Source organism: Physella acuta, unplaced genomic scaffold, assembly GCF_028476545.2.
Source record: "Physella acuta isolate Inbredline_101_S28 unplaced genomic scaffold, ASM2847654v3 ptg000979l, whole genome shotgun sequence".
Classification (NCBI taxonomy): domain Eukaryota; kingdom Metazoa; phylum Mollusca; class Gastropoda; family Physidae; genus Physella; species Physella acuta.
Genome location: NW_026732496.1, coordinates 135001 through 146958, shown reverse-complemented (window position 1 = coordinate 146958; position 11958 = coordinate 135001). Strand labels below are relative to the sequence as shown.

At 39.5% G+C, this 11958-nt stretch overlaps 1 protein-coding gene and 1 long non-coding RNA gene across 2 annotated transcripts in view; both read left to right on the top strand.

The window, feature by feature from the left end:
- The first annotated feature begins 4574 nt into the window (after nucleotides 1-4574).
- LOC131954182 (uncharacterized) lies at nucleotides 4575-7126 on the top strand. The gene is made up of 3 exons (XR_009388741.1): nucleotides 4575-4712; nucleotides 5343-5470; nucleotides 6974-7126. It is a non-coding gene; the product is annotated as an uncharacterized LOC131954182 (long non-coding RNA).
- A 3482-nt stretch (nucleotides 7127-10608) lies between these two features.
- LOC131954206 (ATP-binding cassette sub-family A member 2) overlaps nucleotides 10609-11958 on the top strand; it is a 38396-nt gene continuing 37046 nt past the window's right edge. The window contains exon 1 of the mRNA XM_059317762.1: nucleotides 10609-10777. Coding sequence (XP_059173745.1) covers nucleotides 10640-10777 — 138 coding nt within the window. The 5' untranslated portion in view covers nucleotides 10609-10639. The remainder of the gene's footprint in view (nucleotides 10778-11958) is intronic.

Sequence of the window (11958 nt, the reverse complement as noted above, 5' to 3'; positions counted from 1 at the left end):
GTGGAAAACAAGCCGTGCCACTGCGTCATTGCTCCAACTCGGTTTTTGTGTGGTTCTCAAACTGTGTGGCTGTATGCGCGATCTGGGACAACCACTAACACTACAGTCGTTGTACTGATCCTGGCGGGAACTATAACCAAGCGATATATATATATATATATATATATATATATATATATATATATATATATATATATATATATACTTCCTTTCGTGTTTTTGTGGTTGCTGTAGTGAGAACCAGTGCTTGTTTCATTAAAAGAAGACAAACATCACGAAACTGAAACATCATTTAGATGTGTTTACCAACTAGCTTGAAGGTGGTCAGCCTGTACATTTCTTTTAATCTTCGCCAATCAAAGACAGCAGATAATGATGCAGATAATAAAGCAGATAATGAAGCATCAATGCTATAGCAATGCAGGCCGACAAGAGGCGCTCTAACGAAAATGTTTGTTCTTCCCGTGCTAATCGACACGTACAAATCAAAAAGAGGCGACTAATTGCACACAGTCCTGGTTACTTTGGTCACAAGGATGTGCTATTCGTCTTTCTATCCACAGCTAATGATGATCAGAGTTAGTCTATTCTTGTTAACATAGCTAATGATGATCTATGTAGGCCTATCCTTGTGTATCCAGCATATAATGATCTGTGTAGGCTTATCCTTGTGTATCATGATGATCTGTGTAGGCCTATCCTTGTGTATCCAGCATATAATGATCTGTGTAGGCCTATCCTTGTGTATCCAGCATATGATGATCTGTGTAGGCCTATCCTTGTGTATCCAGCATATGATGATCTGTGTAGGCCTATCCTTGTGTATCATGATGATCTGTGTAGGCCTATCCTTGTGTATCAAGCATATGATGATTTGTGTAGGCCTATCCTTGTGTATCATGATGATCTGTGTAGGCCTATCCTTGTGTATCCAGCATATAATGATCTGTGTAGGCCTATCCTTGTGTATCCAGCATATGATGATCTGTGTAGGCCTATCCTTGTGTATCCAGCATATGATGATCTGTGTAGGCCTATCCTTGTGTATCATAATGATCTGTGTAGGCCTATCCTTGTGTATCCAGCATATAATGATCTGTGTAGGCCTATCCTTTTGTATCCAGCTTGTGATGATCTGTGTAGGCCTATCCTTGTGTATCCAGCATATAATGATCTGTGTAGGCCTATCCTTGTGTATCATAATGATCTGTGTAGGCCTATCCTTGTGTATCCAGCATATGATGATCTGTGTAGGCCTATCCTTGTGTATCATGATGATCTGTGTAGGCCTATCCTTGTGTATCCAGCATGTGATGATCTGTGTAGGCCTATCCTTGTGTATCCAGCATATAATGATCTGTGTAGGCCTATCCTTGTGTATCATAATGATCTGTGTAGGCCTATCCTTGTGTATCCAGCATATAATGATCTGTGTAGGCCTATCCTTGTGTATCATAATGATCTGTGTAGGCCTATCCTTGTGTATCCAGCATGTGATGATCTGTGTAGGCCTATCCTTGTGTATCATAATGATCTGTGTAGGCCTATCCTTGTGTATCCAGCATATGATGATCTGTGTAGGCCTATCCTTGTGTATCATGATGATCTGTGTAGGCCTATCCTTGTGTATCCAGCATATGATGATCTATGATGGCCTATCCTTGTGTATCATGATGATCTGTGTAGGCCTATCCTTGTGTATCCAGCATATGATGATCTGTGTAGGCCTATCCTTGTGTATCATGATGATCTGTGTAGGCCTATCCTTGTGTATCCAGCATATGATGATCTGTGTAGGCCTATCCTTGTGTATCCAGCATATAATGATCTGTGTAGGCCTATCCTTTTGTATCATGATGATCTGTGTAGGCCTATCCTTGTGTATCCAGCATATAATGATCTGTGTAGGCCTATCCTTGTGTATCCAGCATATGATGATCTGTGTAGGCCTATCCTTGTGTATCCAGCATATGATGATCTGTGTAGGCCTATCCTTGTGTATCATAATGATCTGTGTAGGCCTATCCTTGTGTATCCAGCATATAATGATCTGTGTAGGCCTATCCTTTTGTATCCAGCTTGTGATGATCTGTGTAGGCCTATCCTTGTGTATCCAGCATATAATGATCTGTGTAGGCCTATCCTTGTGTATCATAATGATCTGTGTAGGCCTATCCTTGTGTATCCAGCATATGATGATCTGTGTAGGCCTATCCTTGTGTATCATGATGATCTGTGTAGGCCTATCCTTGTGTATCCAGCATGTGATGATCTGTGTAGGCCTATCCTTGTGTATCCAGCATATAATGATCTGTGTAGGCCTATCCTTGTGTATCATAATGATCTGTGTAGGCCTATCCTTGTGTATCCAGCATATAATGATCTGTGTAGGCCTATCCTTGTGTATCATAATGATCTGTGTAGGCCTATCCTTGTGTATCCAGCATATGATGATCTGTGTAGGCCTATCCTTGTGTATCCAGCATATGATGATCTGTGTAGGCCTATCCTTGTGTATCATAATGATCTGTGTAGGCCTATCCTTGTGTATCCAGCATATAATGATCTGTGTAGGCCTATCCTTTTGTATCCAGCTTGTGATGATCTGTGTAGGCCTATCCTTGTGTATCCAGCATATAATGATCTGTGTAGGCCTATCCTTGTGTATCATAATGATCTGTGTAGGCCTATCCTTGTGTATCCAGCATATGATGATCTGTGTAGGCCTATCCTTGTGTATCATGATGATCTGTGTAGGCCTATCCTTGTGTATCCAGCATGTGATGATCTGTGTAGGCCTATCCTTGTGTATCCAGCATATAATGATCTGTGTAGGCCTATCCTTGTGTATCATAATGATCTGTGTAGGCCTATCCTTGTGTATCCAGCATATAATGATCTGTGTAGGCCTATCCTTGTGTATCATGATGATCTGTGTAGGCCTATCCTTGTGTATCCAGCATATAATGATCTGTGTAGGCCTATCCTTGTGTATCATGATTATCTATGTAGGCCTATCCTTGTGTATCATAATGATCTGTGTAGGCCTATCCTTGTGTATCCAGCATATGATGATCTGTGTAGGCCTATCCTTGTGTATCCAGCATATAATGATCTGTGTAGGCCTATCCTTGTGTATCATGATGATCTGTGTAGGCCTTTCCTTGTGTATCCAGCATATGATGATCTGTGTAGGCCTATCCTTGTGTATCCAGCATATAATGATCTGTGTAGGCCTATCCTTGTGTATCCAGCATGTGATGATCTGTGTAGGCCTATCCTTGTGTATAATGATGATCTGTGTAGGCCTATCCTTGTGTATCACGATGATCTGTGTAGGCCTATCCTTGTGTATCCAGCATATAATGATCTCAGCTTACTAAATTTCCATTTAAAAAAACTATTAATTCTTTGCTTAGAAATAATGTATTCATAATCTCGAGCTAAATTAAGTGTAATTAGGGGTAATTAAAATCTTATCTTGGCTGGAATGTGATGGCATTACTGTATCAGTCAAGGTATTATTGTATCAGTCAATGTATTACTGTATCAGTCAGGGCATTGCTGTATCAGTCAATGTATTACTGTATCAGTCAGGGCATTGCTGTGTCAGTCAAGGCACTATTGGATCAGTGAGGCAGGGCATTGCTGTGTCAGTCAGGGCATTGCTGTGTCAGGCAGTAAGAATGAATTCTGTACAGGATAAAGAAGTTGTAAATCGATGAAAACTACGAAAATATCAATGGAGGCGAGCGAGTTGACGAGATTCCTTCCATAATGTTGTTGACATGGAATAAAAACGTGCTTTTTAGATTTAGACCGTAAAAAAAAAATTAAAAATTAAAAACTTAAGTCTAAAATTAATTTAGAAATTTTATATTTTTAGAATAAATGCTATAAAAGTTGCAAATCCAGAGAACTTGAAAATAATTTGTTGAGTTTAAGGCTACATTTCTATTTATTTTCATCAAGCCTAAGTTATAACCGGATGTTTCACTTTCGTAAGACAAATATTGATTGGCTGTACAGTAACTTAGTGATCGATAACTAATTGTTTACAAAACTTTGCAGATCAAGTTTTTAAATAACAATGCAAATTTAAAACCCCATGACCTAGTTTTCTATTTTTAGCTTACAATGTGTACAATAAAATCTATGGCGGCCTATCCAATAGCATGATGCCATTGTTTATGTCGCCATTACACGTGAAACCCAAATTGTTTTTGCTTTTTTTTTTAAATTTTATTTAGTTACCGAAAATATTAAAAACATCAAATACATCCAATCTTTAGTAAAGTCCGAAAAAAACCAGACAGGCAGGATTTTATAACCATATTAATTGTAACTACGCTGTGCATGATTTTAAAATGAATTTATACACCTCTCAAATACCTTTGAGACTTTTCTCGCTGGTGTCCATTAATTATAATTAGCAGTATCCGAGAAAGTAAAACGCCCTAACGTTTCGCACCACTGAGCGGAGTTTCCCCATTTTGTTTCTAGCAGATTCGACTTGAACAGGACGTCCCTTCACTGAGAACCTCATTTCAACCTCGTGATAGCTAAGTATTGAGTCGTATGGTCCAGCTAATTTGCAGGTTTGATTTGATCTAGCTACAGATATCCATTGCTTTCGATGTTAGGATTGTTTTTTTTTTCAGAGGAACGGCGTTAGATCTACTGTATTTCTATAACAACGTCCAATAGTGTTGGTAAGTAATAGTGGTACTCATTCATTAGACATAAGGTGCCATCCTTGTTCATGAGCCAAAGAGTATCACCCATTAACATTTACAAGTAAAAGTAGATATGTACAGATAAAAGTAGATGTGTACAGATAAAAGTAGATGTGTACAGATAAAAGTAGATGTGTACAGATAAAAGTAGATGTGTACAGATAAAAGTAGATGTGTACAGATAAAAGTAGATGTGTACAGATAAAAGTAGATGTGTACAGATAAAAGTAGATGTGTACAGATAAAAGTAGATGTGTACAGATAAAATTAGATGTGCACAGATAAAAGTAGATGTGTACAGATAAAAGTAGATGTGTACATATAAAAGTAGATGTGTACATATAAAAGTGGATGTGTACAGATAAAAGTAGATGTGTACAGATAAAAGTAGAAGTGTACAGATAAAAGTAGAAGTGTACAGATAAAAGTAGATGTGTACAAACAATAGTGTCCATGTGTACATAGAAATCAATAAAGTCGCCGTACAATTTAATCTTAATACATAAGCCTATAGATCTAGATGTATAATTTGTCAAAACCTCTAAACAAATGACCTTGTGCTAAACAAATGACCTTGTACAGTTTCTCTAACCTTGACCCGGACAGATCAAAAGCTGCCTGAACCATGCCTGATTGGTCAGAGGTCAAGTCCCAGTTGACGGCCTTGACCTTCAAAAACGTGACGCTCTACAAGAGGTCAGTCATGCTGTGCGTGCGGGAAATATTGGCCATAGGTAAATAAAAACACATGTTTCAGTGGCCATCAAAACACATGTTTTAGTGGCCATAGGTAAATAAAAAAAAATTTCTTTAAGAAACATTTTAATAACAAGCTTTTATGTAATAATGCACTAAAAAGTAGAAAATACATTATACACTACTATTTAAATAACTATAAAGAAAAGCGTGGGTGTCTTCCTTAACATAAGTAAAGGTATCCAATGGATACTAAAGTGACCCACGCTTTTCTTTATAGTTATTTAAATAGTAGTCTATTTTCTACTTTTTAGTGCATTATTACATAAAAGCTTGTTATTAAAACGTTTTAAAGAAATTTTTTTCAGTACTTTACATGTTTTATTTACAATAGTTACATGACTAAAAACCATTGTCAAGTTTATAGCTGAAGTTTCAGTAAAGTATTGTGGGATGCCGTAGTCTAGTGGTAAGAACTAGACTAAAAACTAGATTAAAAACCATCGCGCGCCAATTGAACGTGATGACGATAGGTCAGGGGTCGGCAACCTGCTGCTCGCGAGCCGCATGCGGCTCTTTTGATATCAAGATGCGGCTCTCCAGCTCCTTGAACAAATACTAATAATCTTAATAAAAAAATAAAATATTTGAAATAAAAAAAATGTTAGTGGCTCTTTAAAACCACAGAAATTTTGAAAATTGTAACTTTTGGCTCTTCCGCTTCAAAAGGTTGCCGACCCCTGCGATAGGTAAACAAAACACATGTTTTATATATATATATATATATATATATATATATATATATATATATATATATATATATATATATATATACAGTGGCGTAGCGAGGGGGTGCGGGGGGGGGCGAAAGTTAGAGGGGGTTGCAAATTCAAAGTTTGAGGGGGTGCAAATCGAAAATTGCGTCACTGTTGTTCTTCTAATAATGTCTTTAGTTGCCGCATGCGTCACTGTTGTTCTTCTAATAATGTCTTTAGTTGCCGCATTCGTCACTGTTGTTCTTCTAATAATGTCTTTAGTTGCCGCATGCGTCACTGTTGTTCTTCTAATCATGTCTTTAGTTGCCGCATGCGTCACTGTTGTTCTTCTAATAATGTCTTTAGTTGCCGCATTCGTCACTGTTGTTCTTCTAATAATGTCTTTAGTTGCCGCATGCGTCACTGTTGTTCTTCTAATCATGTCTTTAGTTGCCGCATTCGTCACTCTTGTTCTTCTAATAATGTCTTTAGTTGCCGCATGCGTCACTGTTGTTCTTCTAATAATGTTTTTAGTTGCCGCATGCGTCACTGTTGTTCTTCTAATAATGTCTTTAGTTGCCGCATGCGTCACTGTTGTTCTTCTAATAATGTTTTTAGTTGCCGCATGCGTCACTGTTGTTCTTCTAATAATGTCTTTAGTTGCCGCATGCGTCACTGTTGTTCTTCTAATAATGTCTTTAGTTGCCGCATTCGTCACTGTTGTTCTTCTAATAATGTCTTTAGTTGCCGCATTCGTCACTGTTGTTCTTCTAATAATGTCTTTAGTTGCCGCATTCTTCACTGTTGTTCTTCTAATCATGTCGGGAGCTGAAGACAAGCAATCAGTGGAGTTCACACGACGGGAAATTACTGACACGAAAACCTTCTTTTACTACGCTCCAAACACGTCGGACTTTAATGAAATGGTCTACATCGGTAGTCATCCAAGTAGAAGTAAGTATAGTCAACATCGGCAGTCATGCAAGTAGAAGTAAGTATAGTCAACATCGGCAGTCATCCAAGTAGGTTGCTTAACAAACACAATGCCAGAATATTTAAAACTCCTACAAACAGGAGCTTTCATCGTATATTGGACAAGACATCATGGTTAGTTCGCGAAGTGGCCAGTCATTGTAAGAAATGCACTATGTATTTATCACCATATATTTAACGTTCATCGGATATTCATCAAACGCCTAGGCCATTTAGAACTTAGGTTGTAATATGTGTATATATATATATATATATATATATATATATATATATATATATATATATATATATATATATATATATATATATATATATATATACATACAGGTGTGATCGGAAAAAAAGATCTGTCTGATCTGGAAAGTAGTTTACCTTCTCTAGACCTGGGGAAGGTGAAAGAAAATGTATATGTCGTACAGTTTGATTCGTCCACTGAGGGAGGTTCAAACCTCGCTCCCACCAGCCTCAGTTATAAAGTTGTCCTCCTTGACTTTGTACCAACCCTCGAAGTCAGTGGCGAGAGTTTTGGTAAGATATGACGTGTATAAATTGGTTGACTTAGCCAATAGACATTCATTGTTTGACTTTACCATTGCAGATTAAATGATTGAATTTTCTAGTGGACATTGAATGATTGACTTTACCAGTGGACATTGAATTATTGACTTTACCAGTGGACATTGAATTATTGACCCTACCAGTGGACATTGAATTATTGACTTTACCAGTGGACATTGAATGATTGAAGTCTTTGCTGCCTTAAACATGGCGATGAAAGAAAATCTCCAACACCAAATGCGAGTTTTCAAAAGTAATGTCCTTAGCGTCCTACTGTATGACAGCTAATTCTGGAACAACCGCCACCAGCAGATCTCTGGACTCTCTACAAACTAAAAAAAATAGCATTATTAACAGAGAGTGATATTTCAACGCCAAGGGTAGACAAAGGTATAAACTAAGAAGGCCTACTTGTGGCAGATAAAAGGCATCAACTGGGCTAACAGTATCTCCAATGATAGACTACTAGGAGAGATGGAAATAGAAGAAGTTACAGAAATATTATTTTTAAAAAGATGGCGATGGATGTGGCACGTGCTAAGAATGAAATCAGGTGGCACCTCACGCCTGAAGGAAACAGAAAGCAGGGACGATGACGTCAGGGTGACATCTGGCAGAGGCAGGACTGTCATGGGGGACTGCCAAGAAACATCTGGCAGAGGCAGGACTGTCATGGGGGACTGCCAAGAAACATCTGGCAGAGGCAGGACTGTCATGGGGGACTGCCAAGAAACATCTGGCAGAGGCAGGACTGTCGTGGGGGACTGCCAGGAAACATCTGGCAGAGGCAGGACTGTCATGGGGGACTGCCAAGAAACATCTGGCAGAGGCAGGACTGTCATGGGGGACTGCCAAGAAACATCTGGCAGAGGCAGGACTGTCATGGGGGACTGCCAAGAAACATCTGGCAGAGGCAGGACTGTCATGGGGGACTGCCAAGAAAATTGCAGTTGACCGACTAAAGTGGAGATAGATCTTTATGGCGGCCCGGTGTGGCACAAAAATGAAAAGATAATGATTGAATCGTTGACTTTACTAGTCGACATTGAAATATTGATTTAATTTGTGAAATTCGTGTTTTTGTGATTTATTTAATGACTTAGGTAATCAATAACTTCCATTACACTACCTTGAGTAGCCGTTTGTAATTTTACACTTGATTTTTTGTAAACTAAAACATTTGATTAGTAAATACCCTTTATGAATGTTTTGTTTCTTACTAGAGAAATAGTAATCATAGATTTATATTATGTCACTGTAATAAATGTACATCTCACTTTCATTAATTTTGCCGTGTGGCCTGTAACCTTACTGTAACACCTGTAACCTTACTGTAACACACCATTAACCTTACTGTAACACACCATTAACCTTACTGTAACACCTGTAACCTTACTGTAACACACCTGTAACCTTACTGTAACACACCTGTGACCTTACTGTAACACCTGTAACCTTACTGTAACACACCTGTAACCTTACTGTAACACACCTGTAACCTTACTGTAACACACCTGTAACCTTACTGTAACACCTGTAACCTTACTGTAACACACCATTAACCTTACTGTAACACACCTGTAACCTTACTGTAACACACCTGTAACCTTACTGTAACACCTGTAACCTTACTGTAACAAAACATTAACCTTACTGTAACACACCTGTAACCTTACTGTAACACACCTGTAACCGTATTGTAACACCTGTAACCTTAGTGTAACAAAACATTAACCTTACTGTAACACACCTGTAACCTTACTGTAACACCTGTAACCTTAGTGTAACAAAACATTAACCTTACTGTAACACACCTGTAACCTTACTGTAACACACCTGTAACCGTATTGTAACACCTGTAACCTTAGTGTAACAAAACATTAACCTTACTGTAACACACCTGTAACCTTACTGTAACAAAACATTAACCTTACTGTAACACACCTGTAACCTTACTGTAACACACCTGTAACCTTACTGTAACACCTGTAACCTTACTGTAACACACCTGTAACCTTACTGTAACACACCATTAACCTTACTGTAACACACCTGTAACCTTACTGTAACACCTGTAACCTTACTGTAACACCTGTAACCTTACTGTAACACACCTGTAACCTTACTGTAACACACCTGTAACCGTATTGTAACACACCATTAACCTTACTGTAACACACCTGTAACCTTACTGTAACACACCTGTAACCTTACTGTAACACACCTGTAACCGTATTGTAACACACCATTAACCTTACTGTAACACACCTGTAACCTTACTGTAACACCTGTAACCTTACTGTAACACCTGTAACCTTACTGTAACACACCTGTAACCTTACTGTAACACACCTGTAACCTTACTGTAACACCTGTAACCTTACTGTAACACCTGTAACCTTACTGTAAAACACCTGTAACCTTACTGTAACACCTGTAACCTTACTGTAACACACCTGTAACCTTACTGTAACACCTGTAACCTTACTGTAACACACCTGTAACCTTACTGTAACACACCTGTAACCGTATTGTAACACACCTGTAACCGTATTGTAACACTTTACCCCAGACTACACGACAGCGACCTTGACCTCAGCGCAGCTGGTCGTGACCCAGATATTTATCAGGTACTGGTGTGTGGTCAGACAAATGGCCTGCAACCGAAGCCTCACCACTGACGCCAACCAAAGCCTCACCACCGACGCCAACCAAAGCCTCACCACCGACGCCAACCAAAGCCTCACCACCGACGCCAACCGAAACCTCGCCACCGACGCCAACCAAAGCCTCACCACCGACGCCAACCGAAACCTCGCCACCGACGCCAACCAAAGCCTCACCACCGACGCCAACCGAAACCTCGCCACCGACGCAAACCTGAATCTCGCCACACAGAAAATGCCTCAGATCGAGAGCGATACCGAGGCTGTCAGCAGACGAATTGCCAACAACCGAATATATCTACCGTTCTCTCTCCTGGCCTTCACGGTTGTCTCCATGATGCTAATAATGGAAGAAAAAGCTTCCAATATAAAGGTAACGTACCTTACCGGCAAAGTTCACAATTCCAAGTTATAATTTACGAGCCGGCCTTCGGCATAACATACGCCGCTATTTAGTTGTTTCTAATTTTCAATAATTCATAATTTGTGAATTCGACAGTACCAACGCTGACACTGAAAATATTTCTTTAAAACACTATAAGTAGCTCGTTAAGGACCATAACCCCCCCCCCTTCCTTCCCTCCCCCCCTCCTCCCCCCCCCTCCTCCCCCCCCCTCCTCCCCCCCCCCCCCCCTACGTTTAAAATCGTTGGCTCTGCTTGTAAACATTTAGAGTGAACACAGCTCACTAAAACCATGTAGGGGTGGGGAGGTAGGGAGAGCGTTTGCAGCTTGTTTTCTTACGGCTCGAAGAAGCGAATTATATATATAGATATACAAAGTCTAGGTGAATGTTATCCATAGCATGGAACATTTCAACGTTTGGGTCGAACGTCTTTTTTTTTTTAATTCAAAGAAATCATCGGGGAAAAATTGCAAGCATACAGCCTATAAATAACAATTAGCAGCCGATAACTCAATTACTTTCACGTGTAGCGTCCTTTGACGCCAAGAAATAGCGGTGTGTTGATGACATGTAGCGTCAATAGACGTCAAAAAAATAGCAGTGTGTTGATGACATGTAGCGTCAATAGACGTCAAAAAAATAGCAGTGTGTTGGATAAATTTTATACGTTGCCACTGTCAATGTGCACGGCCAAGTAAAGAGCTGAGTCCTGCTCAACTAAAGACGGAGACTCGTGAGTCCTTATAAAGAGCTGAGTCCTACTCAACTAAAGACGGAGACTCGTGAGTCCTTATAAAGAGCTGAGTCCTACTCAACTAAAGACGGAGACTCGTGAGTCCTTATAAAGAGCTGAGTCCTACTCAACTAAAGACGGAGACTCGTGAGTCCTTATAAAGAGCTGAGTCCTACTCAACTAAAGACGGAGATTCGTGAGTCCTTATAAAGAGCTGAGTCCTACTCAACTAAAGACGGAGACTCGTGAGTCCTTATAAAGAGCTGAGTCCTACTCAACTAAAGACGGAGACTCGTGAGTCCTTATAAAGAGCTGAGTCCTACTCAACTAAAGACGGAGACTCGTGAGTCCTTATAAAGAGCTGAGTCCTACTCAACTAAAGACGGAGACTCGTGAGTCCTTATAAAGAGCTGAGT